The following is a 26,037-nucleotide window of genomic DNA, read 5'->3' as shown; positions in this document are numbered from 1 at the left end:
GGGTGAAACAGAAATGAACAACATAGATCTTTTTGTCCCCCTTGGGCTTATATCTCTAACTAATTACCAACAATACTTTTCCATACCATGCCCCTACTTCTTAACCTTTCCTGTAAAATCTAGCTGCTAAGTCGCTGTCAGGTGTGAGATCTTAAGAATGTTCTTTACAGTTCCTGGAAATCGCCTGCCTTATTTATAATCTATGTACCATACAGGCCTCTCACTAATCTGCAGAGGGATAAAGAGGTCTGACAACCATCCTTCCTTGTCTATCCGCTACTCCCACCCCTTCCTTCCCTGATAAATAGACTCTCATCTATGGATCAGTTCAAATGCCACAGTAATTACAAGTAAAATACTACACAGGCAAAACCTTGAAACTTTTAAGCCTCAAAATTAGAAATGGGAATTTTTCACCCTGGATGCTATGCACAAAGCACAATATAATTTTTGATTTCACTGAATAGAATGAATTTCCAGTGCACCCACATTGGAAATTATTAAAGATATCGTGAACTTAATTTGCAACACACACAACAATGAGATGACCCAAAATTTGCTTGGAATTAAAAAATGTCAGGTCCACCAAACTCCAGGGAGAACATATAGGAGACTGAAGCCATTCAGCCACACGATCATGATAAAGACTGCCGTCAAATTGTCTTAAACAACATGTTGTTCTTTCCACCAAATTCACCAAGGCATCGAAAAGCATATCTGAAGGTAGTAAGCAGTTCCAAACGAAAATAAATGTTTACAAGAAAAGCCTGGTTCTGCTCTAACTTATTTATTTTTTTTACATATCTGTCAAAACCAATACACCTTTCAGCAGGGCAACTTGAATCTGCTTCTGCCATGGCTCATTGCTGTTATGTGTCACCACTGAATTATATACAACAACGACAAGACACTTTTACCTGTCTGGACTACGCTGAATCAGTGCTCGTGCCAAACAAGCCTTCTGGTTTAAAAGTGATGATGACAGAGACCTGCACGATGATCTCCGCTACGGACTGAGTTGTGCATCCTCCCTCATTCATCTGTTGAAGCCCTAACCTCTGGTGTGGTGGTATTTGGAGACGGAACCTTTGGGAGATAATTGGGGTTAGAAGAGGTCATGAGGATAGGACCCTGGTTTGATGAGACTGGTGCCCTTATAAGAAAATACACCAGAGAGCTTGCTCCCCAAGCCCTTGCTCCCTTACACATGCAAGGAGAAAAGATCACGTGAGCCCAGGGGGGAGAAGTTGTCTACAAGCCAAAAAGAGAGCCTTTATCAGAACCTGACTGAGTTGGCACCTTGATCTCAGACTTACAGGCTCCAGAGCCATGAGAAAATAAATTTCTGTTGGTTAAGTCACCCAGTCTGTGGCATTTTGTCCTGGCAGCCTGAGGTGGCTAATATAACTCCCAAATCCACATCTCGTGAGCTTACCTGTAAAACCATTAATAGTACTGTTAAGGTACTAGGTAATGAAAGGTTAGCAGAAAGTTAGAAACGCACTTTCAGATAATGTGGATTTATGGAAATATTGTCAGATAGATCAATGTGATGGAGAAAAAAGTGATCAACTTTGGTTGCACACTAGAGTCACACAGAAAGTTTTTCAAAGTACCGGTGATTGGGTCCTATATATTCTGATATAATTGGTAGGGGCAATGAGACTTTTAAAAAGCTCCTCAAATGATTCGCATGTGCTGCCATGGTTGAGAAACATAAATATGGAACATGTATTTGAGGTAGAAAACTTCCAAGGACAGGAGGCAATTCTGATGTAGAATGGTCACAAGTTCACAAATTTAAATCTGGCCACTCTATAACCCATGGGAGGCTACCAGTTATGCACTCGTCTGTCCAGTGTTCCCTGATAGAAGACAGGCGGGAGAAACGGTCGACAGACACTGTTACCCTTAAATAAAATTGTCACGTTGACCCTTCCTTTCCTACTTCTAGAATTACTTATATGTATAGATGTATGTGGGCATAGACTCTTCCCTTACAATGCTAGCTAAACACATAAAAAGAATATTTGATAGTTGTATATACAACCAGCATACCATACACATCAGCACATGCATGCATGTGTATCTTATACACAAAGTAACAGATAAAATACTCTGTTGTATAGGCTGTAGGAAGAGGATTCTTTTGAGCAATATGGGTTTGCTGAGTCCAAATAATAGAGCCCTCAAATAGAAAGTAGCTACATCCCCAAACTGAAAAAAAAATAAATCATGGATATTTGTCCATTTGTTATTTTTGATGATACTTCCATAGATGTCTCTCATTTCATTATTGTTGTTGTTGTTGTTATTTGCCACCTCACTCTCCTCCTCCTACTTGGCCATCATCCTTACCAGCCAGCTCCCCAATTTTTCTTCCTCTGCTGGCCTCTAAGTGCTATTTTCCTGGAATCTATGCACACTCTGTGAGCTCAACTATCACTTTTCTATAATAACTACAAAGTACACCTCTTCACACCAGACCTTTCCATCGAATTCGTAGATGTTCCATACATACTTTGAACTCCATGTAAACAAAGCTGGATAACAACAACAAAAAACCTCGCAAAAAACCTTGCAACCGTCTTAGCCATTTTCTCAACCATGGATGGCATTATCATTCACACAAATAAACAAGAAACCTAGAAGTCAGCCTAAATTTTGCTTTTCCTGAGACCCTAAATCTAACAGCGGTTAGTGATTCTCAGGCTGAGCTTGCACATTAGAATCCCCTGGAAAGTTTTAAAAAACACTCATGACTGGATCCTATATATTCTGATGAACCTTATGAATCAATTCCCTCTTCAGCAAGCTCAGTGACAACGCTCAAGTTCAAGTTCATATCACTCATCTCCAATAATGTAACATAATGTTGGCTGGTTTTTCTGTTGCAAGCCTGTCTTCCTATGCCCAGTCCCCTGAACATACACATATAGGTGGTAATCCATTAGTAACAAATAAATATCAATGACAAGTAAAATGCCTTGCTGTATAGCTTTTGAATACTATGTTTGAATGCAAAGGGCAAATGTATGAGCATATATAGATAAATATACATCACAAAGAAACGTATACACTTTAGTCACTAGAGTTGTCATCATTTAGTTAGTTTGAGCTACAGAGCACTGATTCACTTTATAAACAGCTAATATGTCTAAGTAAATTAAATTCTTATATTAAAGAAAAAAAATAAAATCTGACTTTTTCCATTACAGTACCAAGATGCTTTCACTGGAGAGGAAAGCCTAGTGGGATTGAGGCATTTATAAGGCTTGATGTAGAATATTCGCAAAAGTTTCCTTACAGCAGTATTATATCAGTACAACTATTTTAACAGGCTATCTTGTACCTACATGTGCATTCACTTCCAACAACAACCAAAAACTAAAACCTTAAGTAGATAAGTTCTGGAGGTCCAATGCACAGCATGCTGAATATAGTTAACAGTGCTATTTTATAAAACTCCAAGTTGCTAAGACCTAGATCTTAAAGTTCTTGGCACAAAAAAAGAAATTATAATTTTGTGACCTAATGGGGTGTTAGTTAATATGATGGTGGTAATCATTTTGTAATACGTAAATGTAACAGACCACCACATTGTATACCTTAAACTTATACGATGGTGTATGTCAATTATATCTCCATAAAAATGAATAACTTAAAAAGAAAATAAGTGTTGTTGGTTAGTAAATTAATCAACATGGCTATTAAAATGAGTTAATTATGTCCCTCCAACTCTGGTGATTTGGAACCTAAGTATCAATGTTACATGCAAATTATTTCCTTAGAAGCAATATTCAAATGTATATGATACAGTCTTATACTATAAATGACATTAATATTGTCCAAACTCTTAAGAGCCAAGTCATAAAAAATTTTTCCTATAGAAATTAAAGCTGAAGTCAATGAAGCCACTAAGATTTTCTTATTAAACGGAGATCCTACTCATCAATGATGCATACAATTGCTTAGAAAAAGGATTGACCTAAGGAATTATTTGAAAGTCACCAATGATAAAGAGATTAGGGATTAGTGATAGCCTGTTTACAAACCACAGAGATTCTATTTTAGGTGTGTGGGTATCTCTACATCCTACACATACACACACCACATATACGCACATGCACACACATACTGCATACACATAAATATATATTTCATTCTTTGTAGAATTAAAATAAAATGTATCTAGTCAGGTCTGAAGAACACTAAGACACTTGTTGATCGACTGTACACGTTGGACTTTGTTCTCGCTAATTGGTGCCAGCAGATAGATCTTCATTGCATTTATTTATAATTGTTTTAGGAGAAAGTTCAAGCCTTTGAGTTCCACAGAGTATCTATAGTTGCCCATACATGGAGCAGAGAGTTTGCTCAGGGTTTTTATTAAACATGAGCATTCTTTTTTTTTTTTTAAGATTTTATTTATTTATTTGAGAGAGAGAGAATGAGAGAGAAAGAGCACGAGCGGGGTGAGGGGCAGAGGGAGAAGCAGACTCTCTGCCTAGCAGGAAGCCCGACGTAGGGCTCGATCCCGGGACTCCGGGATCATGATCTGAGCCAAAGGCAGACGCCTAACTGAGCCACCCAGGTGCCCCAATTATGAGCATTCTTAATCTAGGTTGGGAGTTATGCCGAAGTAACATCTACCCGTTAGCACTTTCCCTGGCTATTCTATGGAACATAATTTCCTAAAACTCACGAAGTGTAAAATAAATGCCAAAAAATGTAAGAATGATTAAAAAGATTAGAAGATTATTGTTGACCTAGATAGCTTTTTTTAGGTGGGTAAAAAAGGACTATTCACAGTAAAGGATATAAGAAAATTCATTTATAGGAAACTTAAAATTATATTAAGCAAATAACACTTATATTCAATGGATTGTGTGACTACAGTTTGAGGGAGGTGGGGTAAGACATCTCTTGCTTACTCACATTTCCTCTAGAATGGCTCATAAATAAAATAACTGGACGAAATACACTATATCATCTAAGTATACTGTGATTTATGCAATTATCTAATTAGATTTTGTAAGTGGTGAGCTTTCAGTTCTTGCTTAAATGGGATATGCTATTTTTCCTAACATTTGACTCCTGACATACAGACCCTGAAGGCTTCTTTCATAGTGAGTTTACACAGCTCTACCAGTTTCCATGTCTTTACATTAGTAAATGTATATACATGAGAATTTTATCACATAGCCCTTTCTTGCTTCAATTGCACCAAGGATTTGAAGTGCTATGGGTTGTAATTTCAGTTTCATATGGTCCTCAAAATCTTGGCAAACAGTTAATGAACTTGGCTTAGCTACAATAAAAAGTTACAGCTGCATTGAGTTACTTCACAATTTTATATTGTTTGCTTACATGTTTTTCCCTTTATTAAACTCTGCAGATGGAATTTCAGGAGAAACAAAAAAAATGTGATCATCATAATACATTCAACAATTTGTTTTTTTCCTGGAGATTTCAGATTATGCAACCAAGGATTTTCCCGAGAAGCATTGTTGAGTTCTGGTGCTGAGGGGGTATATTTATGCTAAAAAAAAAAAAAAAAAGTATTTTAAATGTTCTTAATAGCATTTAAAACCTACATACATACTTTAATCTTTCTATTTTAAAATAAAAAATAAAATAAAATATTTAAAAAATCAAAAGAGCCGAATATCACAATAATTTTCTAGCTAACAAAAACTAAATAGCGATCAAAGTTTCCTTTATATATATATTTTTTCCTTATTAATGTGTCCCTAACAGTGATTTTTATTGCATATTGCCATTTTCTTCATAACTGCCACACATTTGGAGAACTTTGATTATCTGATTCTGGGGAAAAACAATAAAAGATAAAACATTGTTTTCCAGAAACCTTATTTTTTTCAGTAAAGTCAGTAAGGTAGAAAAAACTTTTGTGTCTTAATAGAGGAGAAAAGTAAATAGAGGCCTGGTTTTACATCGCTGAATCTCTAACTAATAGTGTTAGAAGGAACTTAAAAGGATTTGCTGATATATCCAGGTGTGTTTACAAATCAACACCCAAACATCCAAGTCCATGCAAAACTCATTCCTTCTCCGAACACTTCAACAGTCTTCTGTTTGTAACACAAAAGCCTTTCTCAACATACAGGCTAAATGACACCATCCCAGTTTATTTTTGTGGACGTATATATTGAGGGAAAGGACAAAAAGCTTTAAAAAAATCCAGCTGTATACTTATTGGGTGTCTCATATTAAAATCTGTCATGCTTCTTGAAAGGATAGGAAAGGATACTTCACTCCCACATATACAGAAATTTATTATATTAGTGCTGTTTTCTACTTGGACCATTTTTAAGAGAATCAGTGTAAGCAGGAAAAAAGAGAAACAAACAATTTTATTGAGAAGTAGTAAGGGGTTTTGTTTTTGTTTCATTGTTTCATTGTTACTATTTTGTTATAAATCAAAATTCAGTTCACTTCTGGAGTAGGCTGCACCCATATTCACTAGAGCATTTCTGGAGTACAAAACAAACAGAGGTACTGGACTTAATTTAGAACTGTGGCTCTTAGGAAATTATAAACCCATTCATAAGATTATGATTCTATATTGACACAGGCAGGCATTTTGCTTCAGTTGACAAAAATGATATCCTGACAGAATTTTAGAAGTTGTTTTGAAACATGACAATTTTCAGCCTTCCTCAATTGAAGGCTTTGAAAATAAGCACATGAATTGTCCTACTTATGAGATAACAGAAATACTAGCAACCTTTCATTCGATTTTGAATATATTCAAAAGATACTCCTTATATCCTTTTATTCAACAAAGGTTTATTGTGAGCCTACACTGTGTCAGACATTTTTCTAGGTGCTAGGGATAAAAAAAGGTGATCAAGATTCATAAAATTCCCCCACTTTCTTTAAGCTCATATTCTATGTAAGTGTAGAGTTCTATTTTATGAATACAGAGTTTTAAATGAATATCCACAGTGATTTCCTCATGGGTATGAAGATGCATGCCCCCGTGGTATCACAGTTGTTTATCGCAATCCTAAGTAGATACTCCCAGAACATTATTACTGATTCTTCAGCAATTCAACCATTTCCTTATAATAAATTATCAAGATAATCAGAGAAATCAAACATTTTAAAACCATGTGATTTCTAAAGGGCACATCTAAGTGGTTGATAAGAACATAAAAAGATACACATCCGTAGCTGTTAGGGAAATGCAAATTAAAACAATGATACCATTTCACACTCATTAGAATGGCTAGAATAAAAAATTGGCCCACTCATCCATTGCTGGTAGAAATATGAAATGGTGCAGCCGCTTTGGAAAACAGTTTTGCAGTTCCCCAAGTGTTAAACATAAATATGACAATTCTACTTCTAGGTATATACCCAGGAGAAGTGAAAATGTATGTCCACACAAAAAATTGTACATGCGTGTTCATAGCAACATTATTTATAAAAACCAAAAACAAAACAAGGGAAATATCTATCAATAGATAGATGGATAAACAAAATGTAGTATATCCACAGTATGAAATTCTATTCATCAATGAAAAGCAACAAACTACTGATATATGCTATAACATGGACACACCTCAAGAGCATTATGCTAAGTAAAAGAAGCTGAATGCAAGAGACCATATATTGAATAATTCCATGTCCAGAAAAGGGAAAATCTATAGAGGCAGAAAGTAGATTAGTGGTTGTCTGGGGATGAGGGCTGCTGGAAATAACAGTAAATGGCATAAGGGATGTTATTTGGGTGATGAAAATGTTCTAAACCGACATGTGGTAATGGTTGTATAACTTGGTAAATTTGTCACAAATCATTGAATTGCACCTTTGCAATGAGTGAATCACAAGATATGTAAAATATGACTCAATAAGTTTATTTCAGAAGACGCATGCCTTTAAGGAATGTACTTTCACCAAGCGCATGCAAGAATATTTACAATCTGACTTCTAAGATACACACAAGCACCCACTTTCAGAATGTAAAACCTTGCAGGTATCTTATTTCTTTCAGTAGGAATTTCCATGGAGATTTTAAAACAGAAATGAAGATATCCTAGAATAAAAACACTGAAGAGCTTAGGTTCAAGCATAGGTTCAAGCACATTACTTTTCCTTATCATATAAAATGTTAGAATCATCATTATCATCAACATCATGATACCTATGACAATGGCAGTAAATGTGCTAAGTGTCTTATTCCATTATATCATTTCTTCTGGTGTTTTTGTTCATTTGGTTTATTTATTTATGTAGTTAGTTCATTTGTTAGTTTTTTTAATTAAGTTTTAAATTTTAATTCCAGCATAGTTAACACGCATTTTGTTTTATTTTTAAGCGCATTAATACAACAACCCTGTGGGTTAAGCATTATGGTTTTCGTTTTACACATGAGGAAACTAGGGGTTTTGAGAAGTGAAGTAACTAGTGCCAGGTCGTTAACTTAGGTAGTAAATGGTGGGCCTGCCTGAACTCTTATTCCTACACTGCTTCCTGGCAAAAAAGTATACAAACACCAAACGATATGCCAAATACTGTGAAACTTCTTGTTAATTGACTATTTTTATTCATAACTCTGTCAGGTTTCAGGGGAAGTGAGCTCCAAATTTATTCAAATATAAATTGACCTCACACCGGTCAGAATGGCTAGCCAGGAAACCACAGTTGTTGGCAGGGATGCGGAGAAAGGGGAACCCTCCTACACTGTTGGTCGGAATGCAAGCTGGTGCAGCCACTCTGGAAAACAGTATGGAGGTTCCTCAAAAAGTTAAAAATAGAGCTGCCCTATGACCCAGCAATTGCACTAGTAGGCATTTATCCAAAGGATACAAAAATAGTGATTCAAAGTGGCACATACAACCCAACGCTTATAGCAGCAATGTTCACAATAGCCAAAATATGGAACGAGCCCAGATGTCCATCAGCTAATGAATGGATAAAAGAAGATGTGGTATAGGAGTGCCTGGGTGACTCAGTCGGGTAAGTGTCTGCCTTTGGCTCAGGTCATGGTCTCAGAGTCCTGGGATGGAGCCCCGCGTTGGGCTCCCTGCTCTGTGGTGAGTCTGCTTTTCCCTCTCTCTCTCTCTGCCCCTCCCTGCCCCTGCTCATGCTCTCTCTCTCTCAAATAAATAAATAAAATTAAAAAATAAAAATAAAAAAAGGTGTGAGATACACACACACACACACACACACACACACACATAATGGAATGTTACTCAGCCATTAAAAAGAATGAAATCTTGCCATTTGCAACGACGTGGATGGAACTAGAGGGTATTATGCTAAATTAAATAAGTCAGTCAGAGAAAGACAAATACCATATGACTTCACTCCTAGGTGGAATTTAAGAAACAAAACAGATGAACATAGGGGAAGGGAAGGAAAAATAAAATAAGATAAAAACAGAGAGGGAGGTAAACCACAAGAGACTCTTAACTACAGGGAACAAACTGAGGGTTGCTGGAGGGGAGGTGGGTGGGGGATGAGCACTAGGTGTTCTGTGTAAGTGATGGATCACTAAATTCTACCCCTGACACTAATCATACACTACATGTTAACTAACTTGAATTTAAATAAAATTAAAAAAAAAAAGAAAAAAAAAAAACAAAGATAAATTGAAAGGAAAGTGAAACTCCTGTTCTTGCCTTCCAGTGTATAGGCTTTTAGATATTATCACCAAAAGAGTAAGCGCAGTGAAAAATGACAGATCTCTAGCTAACAACCTGCACTACATAAAATGTTTAGTAAATATCCATTCATGTGAATATTTTCCACATACAAAATATTTCCCTTTAAAGCTCATTAATTTTTGGGCGCCTGGGTGGCTCAGTCGTTAAGCGTCTGCCTTCGGCTCAGGTCATGATCCCAGGGTCCTGGGATCGAGTCCCACATCGGGCTCCCCGCTCAGCGGGAAGCCTGCTTCCCCCTCTCCCACTCCCCCTGCTTGTGTTCCCTTTCTCACTGTGTCTCTCTCTGTCAAATAAATAAAAAAAAAAAAAAAAAAAATCTTTAAAGCTCATTAATTTTTCAGACCCTGGTATGTTTACAAAGAGGTTTCACCATGGAACCCTAGGGAGTCACACTCATTGTTCAAATTAGATTAGAAGTCACATGTTCAGGGAAGTGGGCCTGTCAGTATTGCTGAAGGGTGATCGGAAGTGTGGGCTGTTCCAAGTACGATGCCACACAAACAGAACACTAAGGGACATCAAATCACACAACAGGAACTTTAGTCCTTCTCTGATTATCTTTCACCTCTTCTGATTATATCAAGTAGGAAGTACCCGTTGGAAATGAGAGAAGTGTTGGAATGGTACCATTACTTGCCAATCTCCATTTTCATCAAGTACACAGAGGCCTTAGGGCCAGTCTTCGGAAAGCAGCTATATTCAGTTGGCATTTAATAACATGTCCTTGCATTTATGCTATAGTGCCCTTGTGAATTATGGTGAGTGTGCTGGTTTTCAACTAACAATAATGATATCAAATTCCTTTTACAACGAAATTGATAAAACAGTGAATAAATTTAAAGGGAAATACTAAAGCTAGTCTAGGTATTCTGTGGAGATGGCTAAAATCATGATGGTACTGTAACAATGACAGAAGTTTGGGATGTACTCTAGGGCAATGCTTATCAAATCTGGTCACACCACCATAATATTTAAGAACTGCATCCAAAAATAGGAATGTTAGAAGTCACCACAGTTAAACAGCTGTTCAGGTCATGGGGGTGGGGGGTGTCTGGCTCCTTCCTGGCTTCAGAGAATCACTTAGGGTGCGGAAAACAGGGAACCAGTTTACCACCTACACATTCAGGGCTTGCCTTAGGCAAACTCCTGGGAGTAAGTTCTTTGCTTTTCCAACTCTTCACCTATCCACATGCCCTTAAGCTACCATTTGCTTTCTTCACTTTCCTCCATCAAATCCTATGCGTAGATCCTTTATTCACCCTATGATACAGAGGCTCTATAACTGTATAGTTTGCTACTGAACTCCCCAGTGTTTGATTTTTCACATGGATCAAAGCATAGATGTGCCGGGAAGTTCTTTTTAGATTGTTCTAAAATTTCGGGTCCATTTCAGCAGGTAGGAAAGAATACATTTTACACATTAACTGTATGACCCAGAAAATAAATTATCTTTCACAGTAGCTTCAGACCAGCCCAGCTGAGTCAGAACTAACATGTGGCTTCCACTAATGCCATGAGGTTGATTTTTTTTCCTCTTATTTCATATATGAGAGAACTATCACTTCAAATGAGCATTTCTTCTTACCCCACATTCCTGTATCTTATAGTCTGGCTAGTATTTTTCCAAGTTATGATTTGAGAACCATGCATATAAGAATTACTTGGGGATTTGTTTGAAATTCAGATTCCAATGCATCCTCCAACCTTTTAAAATGGAATGAGAGCCAGTGGGGTGTGAGCTTCTGAATCTAGAGATACCTGTCTGGGTCATTCTTAAGCAAACTAATGTTTGAGAATCTCTACTGGCTGTAGTGCTCCCCCCTTTCAAGTCCACTTTTTACAACTCAGGTCAGTAGTACTCAAAGCTATAGTGCTACTCGGAAGATAAGAATTAAAATATGTGTCTGGCTTTTCTGCCTTCTAAGTTTTAGACTTTCAAAAAATTTTATCTCTGTAGAATTGCAGTTTGTTTAGTGATCCTAATTCAGTCACCAAAACAAATAAAAAATAAACAAGATGGTAGAAGAAAAGAAAGAGGGTCAAGGGCAAAATGAACAGATTATGTGGGAATGTGTCTGGGGTAATGGGGACAGCAGCTACCTTATGGGATTTTTGGACAGAATGTGTAAAATCATTGACTTCTACAGCCTCCTGGCCTTGCTCTTTGAAGGACGTGTGTTGTAAGTGCATAGTTTTTTTTTTGTTGCTGAACAATTAATGTTTTGACCCTATCTTGACTCTATCTTCCCAGCAATTCCAAAATGTATCTTCTTTAACAGCTGATGCCACCTGGAGAGCTTTGGAAATGAAAGAACATTCCGCTTCTAATCTGATTTTACACATTGGGTATTTCATTTTTATCCCCTCAAAGTGGGGAAATTCAATATAAAATGTTATATTTTAATTTGTTTTCATTTCTGAACAGAAATAATAAAGAAAAGGATGGTTAGGAACTATGATATCTGCTGTTTTTTACAGCTGACATCAATTGATAAAATACAAATTTTTTCAGGTCAACGAAAATGTCCTTTCTCAGAAAATTCACTTTGGTCAAGGAGTCTGTGGGAATATGTCATCTAACTGTAGGAACAAAAAGTCATGCATACATAAAAGTCTTAAAGTTGAACCTCAGAACTGGGAAAATAGCATGAGATAATTAAAGAAGAACAGAAAGTGCATAGTTTAATAAAAGCTGGTCCATGTGCCTGCAACCTCTTTAAATTTAAATAATGTATGTTCCAAGTTCCTTTTTCTCAATCTTTTTTTTTCTCCATAGGACAACATACTTCTTCTCATTCAAATATGAAATATTACCTTCCGAATGGATCCATAACTTCAAAAGCACAGGCCAATTTATGAATATAGATGGTTGTTAGCATAGGACTGATGTGTGCAAAACATCGAAAACAACAGATGCAGTATTAGACAAAGCAATGCACTCATATGATGACTTACTACATAGCCCTTGAAATCATGTTTGTGAAAGCCACTTAGTGACATGGAAGTTGTTCATGATATAATGTTAACAAGAAAAGGCAAGATGTAAAAACTGTGTGATTCCAATACTTTGTATATATACATATCTGTATTTAGATATATCTGTATGTTTAAGTTTCTTACATATCTACTTATTTATTACATATATACAGCAAGATCTCCCTGGGTTATTTACTTTTGAAATATCCATTCTTCCCTTCTTAAAATCTTCTATATTCTAAATTGGTATACAAATGTTATAATTTAAAATACAGTCTTAATAATATTTAAATAAATTTTAATAACACCTCATACTGTCATAATTTTTTAAAGTTATTAAGAAAGTTCACTTTAAAAATAAAATTTAGGGCTTAATATTGGAGCGTCAATAACATTAGGCCTTAATATTAAAAGATTAGAGATTATTTTTGCAGAATTCTTGTGAGAATTCCTTTGTACATTTTTAACATCTATGGAGATGAAAGCTACATCTTGTTGACTCTTTAGTGAGATAGGAAGCAGTATGAGGAGACAAAGGGGAATATACTTGTTCACTCTCACTTTTTCTAATATTTCACAATGAAAAATTTCTGTCCTTTGATTTACATCCTAATAACTATAGAGAAACATTATACACAGGTCTATATTTTTAAACTTACACCCTTTTAGAAATCATTTGATGGTGAACGTTGGTGTGAAACTAACTTGAATTAGCAAATGTTCCAAGGCAGTTTGTTTTCACCTCCCGAAAACTGAAACCTGAGCTAGGAATTGGCCATGAGAAATTTCAAACTCAGACAATTAACTGAAAAAGCAGATGGGGCAGAATACTCTACATGTTCTGAAAATAATCTTACTTTCTGGGAAATTATGGATTATTTATTCCCCTACCAGAGTAGTTGAGAAATCACATTTTGCCACAAATATGTGACTCTTCTTCTTTATATTTGCCCTGTTCATGGATCGGGAAGTCCTCTTTTTTTTTAATCAGCAGAATCTAGTAATTTGCATATGTGCCTCCCAATGACAGAGGGACTCAAGCTTGACAATTATTTATCAAAACAAGGTATTTAGATTGCCAGAATGTGATATTGTGATATAATAAGAAATATATTTTTTGTTTTTTTTCCTGGCTCCTGGCCAGAGTTCCTTGTAATTCTCTAAATGATAAAATAGAAACATCTTTTGTTATGGTATTTGGTTTTATCCCAGTTCCTGAAGTAGTTTCTAGTGATGAAGGTAAAAGAAAAGCCTTCTTCATTCATACCAAACGCCTTTCAACCACACCCGAGTTTATGAGTTTATATGTTTATGTTAATGAGGTGACTTTGGAAAGCCCCAAGATGGGAGGGGGTGGTTGCCAGAGGAAGGAACCGTGTGATGAGGGTGTTGGAACTTTCAGCTTTACCCCTCAATCTTTGGGAGAGAAGAGGGTACTAGAGATTCAGTTCAGTCACCAATGGCCGAAGATTTAATCAATCATGGCTACACAATGAAGCCTCCATAAAAAATTCCTAGCCAAAGGGGTTCCGAAAGCTTCTGGGCTAGTGAACACATCCTCTTGCTGGGAGGAGGTATGCCTGGTGAGGCCCTGGAAGCTCTGCCCCCTTCCCTATACCTGCCCTATGCAGCTGTTCCATTTGGCTATTTCTGAGGTGTATCTTTTTATAATAAACTGGTAATCGTTTTCCTGAGTTGTGTGAGCTCTTCTAGCAAATTGTGAAGCTCAAGTAATCTCCGATTTATAACTGGTTGGCCAGCAGTATGTGACAACCTGGGACTTGGGACTGGTCTCTGCAATGTGGGGGGGAGGGTGCAGTTTTCTGGAACTGAGCCCTTAACCTGTGGAGTCTGCACTAACTCTGGGCAATTAGTATCAGAATTTAATAAAATTGTAGGGCACCCAGTGGGTGTTCACCAATAATTAGAGAACTGCTTGCTGTGGGAAACCTACACATTTGGTGTCAGAAATATCCTGTGGGTAGAATAATAGAAAATATTATTTTTTCTTTACAGAGTGACCTTTTTTTTAACATGTAAATAAAATTATTCCATTTCTTGTTAAAAATATTTCAATGGATTTCCATTTCACTTGGAAAGTGAAAGTCCTTATCATAATCTACTGGGCTACACAAGATTCATCTCTTTCACCTATCTCCCAAGACTGTACTCCTCACTCACTGTGTTCCAGCCACAGTGTCCTTCTTTATGGTCCACAAACAAGCCAAGCCATGCTCATCACAAGGCCTTTGTACTTGATATTCCACCTACAAAGTGCCTCTACCATATCTTAGATATGGCAAGCTTCTTCCTGTCATTCAAGCTAAACCTAAAAGTTATATTCTCAGGGAGGAGATGTGTGTTTCCACCACTTCACTCACTAACATTTTAGCACGTCATCCTTCTCACTCTTTGAAATTATTTACATATTTACTGTTTATTGTTTATCTGTCCATCACTAGTAACGCAAATTCCAGAAAAGAATTGACTTTGTCTTTTTCACCTAGAACAGGTGTCCAAGTGTCTAAGACATACGAAACACTCCAAAATTATTTATTGAATGAATGAATGAGATGGACTGTCCCCAAAGGTGACTGTCAATAATTTCCCTCACCCCTATACATTCATGTCACGCCTTCTACCAAGAAGTAGAACCAGTTTTTAATCTCTTTTGATCTGAACTGGCCTTACGATTTACTTTGGAACAATCATATTTGGTGGATGTGACATTGTGCCAGTTATGGGCCTAAACCCTTCAGAGGCCTTATAGCTTCCAGTCTTATTTTCTTTCAGTCCTGAGATACTGTGTAAAAAGTTCTAATAATTGGTTAAAGAGAGAAACCCTGTAGGACACAAGACTGCAGAGAGAAAGAGAGAGGCTCAGCCCACCATCAGCCATGTCACCTGGCCCAGTGTCGGCACCAGGCTTGGAAGGTAGCTCTCTTGGATACTGTGCTACATTAGATCATGGCAACGGATACCATGTCTCTGCCAAGCATTGTCCAGATGCAGAATCTGAAAAGCCTACTGTTGTTTTTAAACCAAAAACTTTGGACTGGTTTGCTATGCAGCAAGAGATACCTAAAACAGTCCCTGGAATCAGAAATTGGGTGCTGCTGCAACAAAATTCTAATGTATGGCACTGGCTTTGTCCTGGCAGTGTCTGGACAGTTGTGAGGACACTATCAGAACTGGGAAAGCAATGAGAAAATTGCTACCAGAAGCTAGAGAAAGGTGAGCTTGAAGAGCTTATTAAGCAGTGGTGGAAAAATTTGCAAGACTGTTGGCTGCCATAACTCAGAATGTAGAAAATGGTCCTGATGAAGCTAATTAGAAACTATTCAACTCTGAAGAAAAATTTAGAGAAACTATAGTGGCCCCGGGATAGTGTCTCCAGCTGGTGAAATCTTCTCAAAGTAAGACATGGCCCCAGAGCAAAGATAAAATCCAGAGTGCTGCCAATAAAACATGACCTGAAGGTCAAGACCAGATGATGGTGTGACTTAAAGGATTCCTCATTAAAACCTCTGAAAGACTGAAGGTAGCACCTCACAGATTCTCTCAGTAATACAAAAGGATTTAGAAAGAATCTTAAGATTGTTCTATAAATGCTGACTCATGGACACCATAATGGCAGGACCTGATATAGTGGGATTTATGGGTGTGACTTTGTTTCAGCAAGAGGATTATAATTTGACACTTCCAAGGTTTTTAAAAGAACTATGGCAACTTGGAATAAAAGGGATGGTACCAGTTCAAAATGAAAAGAGGCTTTGAGACCCCAACTTCCTATGGACAGAAGCAGGCTGAGAAACTACTCAACTAAAAAAGTGAGTGAGCCATTTCTTGTGGCGGGGGTGGGGAAGAAGTCTCATGGAGCAAAACCAGGGTTCTAGAGAGTAGATCAAAGAGTAGAGGAGAGCCAAAGTTTAGAGAACCAAGCCCTAACCTAGGCACATTTCCCACCTTCCCACCCCCCAGAGGAGGGGCTCTGAGAACACATGTCCAGCAGGAGTTCAGAACTGTGGATGAGAATCCACTCACCATCTTCACAGAGTAACAGGTATCCCATCTGCTATTAAAAATGAGAAAACTAGTCTGATTATATGAAACAATTTTTTTTTTAAGATATTGGACAATAGTGCAAAAATGTGACCTTTGAGAGTATGGAATCAAATAAGGTAAATCTTATTATTACTCCAGCCTTGCGCATTGTCATGTACCAGAGCCTGGGACAGGGATGGGAACCCTAAAGAGAGAACAGCAGTCTCACTGAGCCAAGGAGACAGAGATTACAGTTTGGAGAGGTTGAATCAGTTGGCATTTGTGATGCAGACCACTAACAGTAGGGAGCTTTGCACAACAGGACTTCTTGAAATCTACATATATCGCTTCTTGAGTCTTCATGTAAATACCAACATGAGCCAGCAGAGGGTAACACTTTAAACACAGAACAACTACCAGGGAAAGAACCACCATCAGGGTTAACAAAGTATAAGAGAAACATTTTTAAAAGAGAGACAATCAATGGTTCTCTCTTAAAAACTGGTTCTTTTTAAGGTTTAACAAAATTGATAATACATAAATAGACTGATTAAGAAAAAATGATGTAACAAATCACTAATATCAGAAGTAAAGGAGAGGACTTCACTAAAAAGTCTACAGACAATACAGAATAGGAATATTATAAACAACTTCGTGATAATAAATTTGAAAAGTTATATGGAATGGGAAAATATCATGAAAGAGACAAATTACCAAAACTGACACAAGAAAAATTTGAAAAGCCATCTCTAAAAACTTCCCCATGAAGATAACTTCAGGACTAGATGACATCACTGGTAAATTTTACCAAAGATTTATAGAGGAAATAATACAAATACACCTACTCTTTGAGAAAATAGAGGTAGAGGCAACACTTGCCAACTAATAGGGGTGCAGAATTTCTCTGATAACAAAACTAGTTGAAGATACTATAAGACATCTACAGGTCAATACCCTGGATGAATATAGGTCCCCAAGTCCTTAACAAATTATTTGCAAGTCAGATACAGCGATATATAAAAAGAATAATGCATCACAAGCAAATGTGGCTTATCCTAGCAACATAAATTTGGTTTAATATTTGAAAATAGATTCATGTAATTCAGGACATTAACATCACAAAAGGGAAGAATCAGATAATTTCTGCAATAAATGCAGAAAGAAATGGATTTTATAAAATTTAATTCTCATTCATTATTAAGAATGTCGGCAAACTAGAAATAAAAGGACATTTTCTAACCCCATAAAGGTCATCTACGGAAAACATATGGCTATCGTCACACGTGGCAGTGAAAGACTGAAAACCTCCCTCTACATACAAGAGAAGTATGTCCACTCACTACTATGGTAGACAAGTTCTTAGCAAGTACAAACAGGCAAGAAAAAGAAATACAAAGCCTACATATTGAAAAGGAAGAAATAAAACTCTCGCTAGGTACAGTCAACAAGATTATGTGCCTAGAAATCCTAAGGGATCTACAAAGTCCCACGAGCACTAATAAATGAATTTGCCAATCTGTAGGACCAAAGATCTCTCTCTTTATATAAATCAATTGTATTTGGATAATCCAGCAGTTAGCAATTAGAAAATTAAATATTGAAAAACAATACTATTTACAGGAGCATCTATAAATAGTAAATACTTAAGGATAAATTTAACAAAATGGAGCAAGATCTGAACATTGAAAAATACAAAACATTGCTGAAATGCAAAAAGTGCTAATGAAATGGAGAGATGGGCCATGTTCATGGATTAGAAGCTTTCATATTTCTTTTAAAAATAAAATTTAAAAAAAGAAGCTTTCATATTTCTAAGATATCAATTTTCTCCCAGTTGATTTCTGGAGTCAATGAAATTTCAATCAGAATCCTCACCGACTTTTTTTGTGCAAATTGACAAGCATGTGCTAAATTTCTTTCTTTTCTTTTTTTTTTTTTTTATGGAGATGTAAATGACCTAGAATAGGCAAAACAATCTTGAGAAAGAACAAAGGGGATTTACTCGTCTTGATTTCAAGACTTTAAAGCTGTGGTGATTTTCTCTAAAAATAGCCTCCCACAAATCTTCCTTCTCTTCAAGTGCTTGCCCCTCTTTCCATCAAGTGGCCCGGTTTATTTCCCTTCTCCTCAAATGTAGGCGGGCCTGTCTTGTGACTTGCTTTGACCAACAGACTGCACCAGAAATCACACTGTCCTCCTGACCCAGCCCTTGTGAGGCTTGCAAACTGCCCTTTTCATTTTCTTGGAACCCTGAGGTATCATGTCACTAAGTCTGACTAATCTGCTAGAGATAAAGGCCATATGCCGAGCAGCTCTATTAGATGTGAGATTTATAGAGGGAGAGACAGAGAGAGAGAGATGGAGGGAGGGAGGGAGGGAGAAGGTGGGGAGAGGAGGGGTGGCAGGTTGTGGGCTGGGCATAAGGGTAGAAGGGGAGGGAAGGAGGAGAGAGAGAGAAAGAAAGGCCCAAGCAGCCTCCAGCCACGTTAGCCATCTTGGACAAGGCGCTGGACATCTGAGTAAAACCATCCTGGATCCTTCAGACCTAACTGATCTCGTGAATCAACATCATGTGCAGGAGAAAGGAGCACATCCTGGCCAGCTCCTGCCCAAAGCGCAGAACCATGAGCAATAGCCGGTTGTTATTACTTAAGTCACAAAGTTCTGGCGTGGTTTGTTACGGACCTGAAACACTGAATGACTGAGCAAATGAAGAACACTCTCCTTTTCCTCGCAGGATGCTAGTGGCGTTAACCATATTGTGCTAACATTCAAATACTCTCCCCAACTCTTTTCTACAGGTTTTCTAGTTGACAGGTAGCTTCTGTAATCACTCTTTCGAAATTAAAAGAAAGGAGATTTTTATGTAGCATGAAATCACCAGGTAATTAAAAGATCTTTCAGATGAAATTTCTGATTATAAAAGTAATGGATGCTTATTGGAATCACAATATTAAAAAAAAGAAGGAAAACATCCCTCACTATCCCACAAAATCGATGTTTATCTTTTGTTACATTTTCTTCAGTCTGTTTATACATTTATGTATTTCATACAAAAAATAAATAATTTCTTTTATAAGTGAGATCATATTTTATATAAAGATTGCACACAATTCCATTATCAGCTCAGTATTAAGAACAGGATTTGGAGATAACTGCTTACAAGGCGTATCTTTTCTTATAGGATCTTAAAACTTATAAATATCCCTCCATTCTTTCATATTAGCAAGAATCTTGTTATAAGAACCAAATCATAAATGCCTATAGTAAAATAATTTTTAATAAATATACTTTTCTATAATGTCATTCTGCATATATAGGCCATATATGATATAAGAAAAAGCCATTGAAACTTATCAATGTCACATGAAGTTCATTGTAGAAGATGTTGTTTATCCCATTATATGATATTTTATTGTAAGGATCCCACTCAACAAATTTCTTTCAATTTTGGAAATTGAAAGAATTAAAAACAATTTAAAAATTACATTTCTTCTAGATAAACTATTGTGTATGTCCTGTGAATAGGCCTGAATTTGCAACTACTGTTTAGGTTTTCTTTTTCAAAGTATAAAATAAGACATGGGGCTCCCCTGCCAAAAGGATATCTGTGTTTTTGAAATTTGTTCTCCAACCCTGGTTTTGAATTCATTTCTTTGCCTCCGCATTTAATTTTTATCTTTCAGAGATAAATTATGAATGTCTATAAACTGTCTGTAATACTTGCTGTAAACAGGTAGGATTTTAATCAATTAATTGATCCTGTCTTATTTTTCCATTTGTTATTTCCACTTATTATTGGATAGCTTTAGCATTTTTCCAAAATTTTAATAATTGCATAACAATTTATATTAATGCACTATTATTTAATTAACCATACTCTGCTGCGGGGGAGATAATAGATTGGTGTTCATTTTCTACTATTTTAAAAAATTGTAATAAGCCACTTTGCACTTAAGTTTTTTTCCACAGATTGACTTTTTCTAGGACTAGAATTTCCTGCTAACGGTCTTGAAATATATTACCAAATTTCTTTAGAAAAGACTATATCATTTGCCTCTATTACATCAGAGTGCCTACCTTAATATACCTTGCCAGCACTGAGTATTACCATTGTTCAAGATTTTGTTAATGTGACTAGAGGAAGGGCATTCATTAAATGATTTAATGTACATTTCTTGGATTATTAGCAGAAGTCCATATTCCCAAAGATGCGTCCTTTGTCTTATAGCATGTATTCAAGTGTCTTCTTGTCTATCTGCTCCGTAGATCAGTGTCTGTCCATGTGCTAATTCTATGCTTATATGCTTTGAAAGAGTAATAATACTTAGTATGCAATTTTCAATTTTCAAGAATAAGACTATTATTATCCACAACGTTCAATACTGAGATTTTCTCCTGAGGAAATAATCCAAAAATAGAAAATATTTATGTAAATGGATATCCTCTACAACATTATTTATAGTAGTGATAAAAGTGATGACATAATGTCCCAATTGTTGAAATGGTTATGAACAATATACTTGTAGAGTGAAATAGTAGATATGAAAATTATGCTTATGGAGGTTGCCAACCATCAAGTATTCAGTTAAAATATATTGTAATATTGGGGATATTTCAAATATAAATATTAAAACTATCTGCTACACTATGCTCAATTGATAATATTGGGATAAAAATATTATTTTCTACTAATTAAAAAAGTGAAGAGAAGGAGGTAGTTTACAAAATATTGCCGTATTTAACTTTTCATGAGTGGAATTATGGATGCTTTATATGCTCTTTCCTGGAACTTCCATTAGTCCCTGAATTTCATCATTCTATACTTCTTGTTCCTTTGTAAATCTATTCTAGATTAAGGTGAAGCTATATATTGAAAAATATAATGCTTTTATTATTAAAAACAGTTATTTTAATTACATTGCCTATATCCCCAATCTCTGCTTATTAATACTTTTAATATCTTTTAGCTGAAAGAATTAAAAAAAAAACACTGAACAGGAGAAGACTCCTATTTTTTTTTTTAAAGATTTTATTTATTTATTTGACAGAGAGAGAGAGACAGTGAGAGAGGGAACACAAGCAGGGGGAGTGGGAGAGGGAGAAGCAGGCTTCCCGCCGAGCAGGGAGCCCGATGCGGGGCTCGATCCCCAGGACCCTGAGATCATGACCTGAGCCGAAGGCAGTTGCTTAACCAACTGAGCCACCCAGGCGCCCCAAGACTCCTATTTTAAACGTTCACTTTTCTGATGCAAAAGTTTAACACGGGGTTAATTTAGGACCAAAGGAGAAGAAGAAATAATCATGTTTCAAGAGGGACAAAAAGTATCCAGGAGAAAGACATCTAAAGTGTTAAAATTTTGACTCTGTAAATTAATAAAAATAATCCACCCTTGTGTGGCTATATAATTCATATTCTAAAACCATTATAACATCAATTAAGGTTCTCTTGTCTCAGCTCACTGCATTCTTTCTGTTCAGTTTGGATTTCTCAGTGCAGAATGATTAATGAAATCTTGAAATCTACCTGTCAAATGATGGCTTCTCTCCACAGTCAAAGGCATCCTGGAGCTCCTTGACGAGGTTAGCCTGGCCTGGCAGCCGGAAGAGACCCTCTTCTTTCAGCCCCCTTTGTCGGATAAAGTCCACACACTGCTCGACCAGCATTGGAGCCAGACGGTTCCCATATCTCTTCTCATAACGGACAGTGTCTTCCAGTTTCTGTCCAAAAATGCCTGGAGGAACAAAGGCTCACAATGAATTTGAGGAATTCGTATCATTCCACTTGGTTATTTTTTTTTAAATCCTCTATATAAAGGGAAAACAAAGACTGAAAGGCTGACAAGCATTTAACAATCAGTACCTCACAGTTTTCCAGAATCAAATCCATGATACACAATTCTTCAAAGGAAAAGGCTTTGCCTTACGCTGCCCTTCTCCCCTAAATTCCGTATTTAGCCCCCACACCAAATAGACATACAAAGTTGGAGATAGCCACTTTAATATAAGAAACACTGCAATAAATGAAAGTTTAGTTATTTTGTGTGGGCCCATGAGGGCCTGCAGTCCCAATGGAGTCATTGCTGTGCACTCCATAGCATCTGGAGGTAGTGTTCCTACTGATGATGACCAGATGACTGGGCTGGAAATGGAGGCCATGATGGCTGCTTGGAAGGGACTGGACCCTTACAATAGCTAGCCCCAAAGGCAGCTTTAGGCACCAAGGAGGATTCTAATTTTGTCCCCATCTCTCACTAACAAGCAAATAGTGGGTTGTATCTATGAAGAGGACAATAGTGCTCTCATCTCATCTGGTTCCAGCTGCACAAAGGCAAGACCCAGCAATACCCTAACTGTGGAGATTGTTACCAGCTGGTGCCCCACCAGTGGCCCCACTGAGCCTTTAGGCTAACTTACTCAAAATGTGCTGTAAACTTCCTTCTTTCCAATAAAGAGTAGCCATTGTATTGGCTTCTTCTCTTTAAAGAAATAAAGAAAGAAAGAAAGAAAGAAAGAAAGAAAGAAATAAAGAAAGAAATAAAGAAAGAAAGAAAAAGAAAGAAAGAAAGAAAGAAAGAAAGAAAGAAAGAAAGAAAGAAAGAAAGAAAGAAAGAAAGAAAGAAAGAAGAAAGAAAGAAAGAAAGAAAGAAAGAAAGAAAGAAAGAAAGAATGAAAGAAAGAAAGAAAGAAAGAAAGAAAGAAAGAAAGAAAGAAAGAAAGAAAGAAAGAAAGAAAGAAAGAAAGAAAGAGTCTCTAAAATATATTAATACCAGGTCATAGCTTGGTAAAAATGATCAACCTATGAGGAAAAAAGGTGGGGAAAGCCAAAGCAAATGTCACTCCAATGTTCCCAGATGGGATGAATATCACTAAATAGTTTTAATGGTCTAATGGTTTCATAAAAGGGAAAGAAAAATTAGTCTTGCATGTTGAAATTATGTGAGATTCCAGAATACCTGGGGAATTATTTCAAAAACACTAGGTTAAGAATTGAACAATAAAAACAAATATTTTACCTCCCTATCTGTAAAATAATTTATGTATGGATTCAGCAATGCAAAACCATCACATTCCAAGCAATAAACAACTGCTACCAAAGAGAAAATTTTTAGCCCTGGTAGAAACAATAAGACAACAACAAACCAAACTATTCAACACCTGATATCAAATCTAGTATTAAGAGAATTCATATATTCGCTATAGGAAAAAAATGTTGAGTGAACTAATATTAATATTCAAATACATAGAAAGCAAAATTAGAAAATGGCATCTTCTAAGGGCAGGAAAATTAATGTAGGTAACAGGTCTATTCAGCTAAATTTGTAGACTTTGGAACAAGCAGTTTCTCAATGGTGTGAAACATTGTTTGCCAACTCAACAGTTGGCATTTTCTCTTGTCATACCCCTATTTTCTCTTGTCATTTCCATTTTAGGGACTGGAAAATTAAATACTTCTCCCACTTTTTAAGAAGTCTTTGGAGTCTCTAGGAAGATATTTTTGCTGATGAAAGAGAAAGACAGCTGGAATTGCCAATCATTCCTTTTTTTCTACCATGAACTTGGACATGCTATCTGTTGATCTAAGAGTCGTCTTTTGACTATTAGATAGCAATCATGAGGGAAAGCCTGAAAGATTCAGACAATGGGGATGAAATCACTGAACCACTGACCCAATACCAGCAGCACCTCTTTATGATTTTTTTTAATGTGAGAAAAATGCATGTTTAACCACTGTTATCTGGGGTTTCTGTTGCTTGCAGCAACACCAAACTCTAACCCATACAGTGGTAATAATGACTTTGAAGATATTTTAGTGTTTTAATAACAAAGCTTGAAAATTGATTATGAATGGAGAATACTGACTCTTTTTCTGTGGAGTTCTTCTTTGTTTTCCACCCTGTGGAGTTCTTTGATGTTTATTTGCCTGAGATGTTTGGATTCTATTCTGTCAAAATTAAGAAAATAGCCTTTCAAAGGCACTAATAGTTTATTCTTTTAAAAAAACAATATTGACATCTGGGAATACACCTTATGTGTCTGTGGTTTTACACTTATTGTTTTAGATTGATAAACATATTACCTAAAGTTTCTCTCTAAATCCAGCAGAAAACCTACTAAAGATGTTGCAACTCAACATCTCTGTGTGCTACAAATGAGAACCAAACTTCCAAGACTTTGTTTTATACAGTAATAAAAAACAAACATTCTTTTCTTAAAATTCTCAGGATTTCTTTTTTCCCAACAACTTAGGGACATGATAAAAGAAGCAGTAATTTTGTTTTATGGCTACTCTGGTTTCTCCTCTTTCTTCCTTTTTCCTTCCTTCCTTCCTTCCTTCCTTCCTTCTTTTTTGTACATACAGCTTTGTGTTGTGGTAAGAATTCACTTAAGAAGTATAGCAAGAAATGAAAAGGCAAAAGCCCTAACATCTTTCCATTTATTAAGGACCTATTACGTACTAAGTCCTTGACATATCTTCTCTTATTTTCATAATAGATATATAAGGTGACTATCTTATTATACATGAGGAAACTGGGGCTCAGAGAGATTAAGCGAATAGCTCAAGGTTAATTACACAACACTAAGTATTGGAATGGAAGTCCATATTCAGATTTATTCAGCCTTAAAACCTTTGCTCATTCCCAAATACCAGTCCTCTTACTCTTTATTTAATCACAATGAGCATATGTCCTCATTTTCTAGTAATTCAAAATATTAGTAAATTCTAAAAACGAATAATATAGAGAATTTTTTTGTGTGTGCTCTAAAAAGTGATAATAGCGAAGATGTACTTATGTATTTCAGGCATGGGTACAAGTGGTTTATCTGCATTTCTTTCACTTAAAACTCACGGCATTTTATGAGGTGGTCACCACTATTTTACCAAGGAGGAGACTGAAGCACAGAAAGGTTAAGTGACTCGCTGAATGTCACAGAGCTAGTAAATGATGGAGCCAGGATTTGTTCAAGGCTATTGGATTCCAGAGCCACTCTGTATCTATTACATAATACAGGGTAATGTGCACACTGGCTGAAAAATGAGTTACTGAGGAAGAAACCTGCTGCTTACTAGCTTTCTGACCTACATTTCTGTCATCACACTAGCAGGAGTAATTTCTGCTGAGAAAATGCAAATTTGGAGGAAGATCAGGAAAAAAAAATAGAGAAGGAGAAAACTGAACATCTTCTGCATCCTGCCCAAGGAAATTATTTCCTTTATGTAAAGAGCTATGTCTATTTAGCAATATAATGTGTAAGAGAGTTAAAGCATATAGATGAAGGATACACATGCTTAGAGATTCCTGTGGAAAATTAATAG

General features: G+C 36.4%; 1 protein-coding gene across 6 annotated transcripts in view; it reads right to left on the bottom strand.

The window, feature by feature from the left end:
- Window positions 1-26,037, bottom strand: part of ARHGAP24 (Rho GTPase activating protein 24) — a 490,733-nt gene that overhangs the window by 26,572 nt on the left and 438,124 nt on the right. For all 6 annotated transcript variants that reach the window (XM_035726277.1, XM_035726276.1, XM_027599710.2 and 3 more), the window contains one exon: window positions 22,246-22,453. In XM_035726277.1, coding sequence (XP_035582170.1) covers window positions 22,246-22,453 — 208 coding nt within the window. The remainder of the gene's footprint in view (window positions 1-22,245; window positions 22,454-26,037) is intronic.

The sequence above is a fragment of the Zalophus californianus genome, chromosome 2 (genome assembly GCF_009762305.2).
Source record: "Zalophus californianus isolate mZalCal1 chromosome 2, mZalCal1.pri.v2, whole genome shotgun sequence".
NCBI lineage: Eukaryota > Metazoa > Chordata > Mammalia > Carnivora > Otariidae > Zalophus > Zalophus californianus.
Note: the sequence above shows the minus strand (reverse complement) of the source record. Positions and strands in the feature narration are given on the sequence as shown.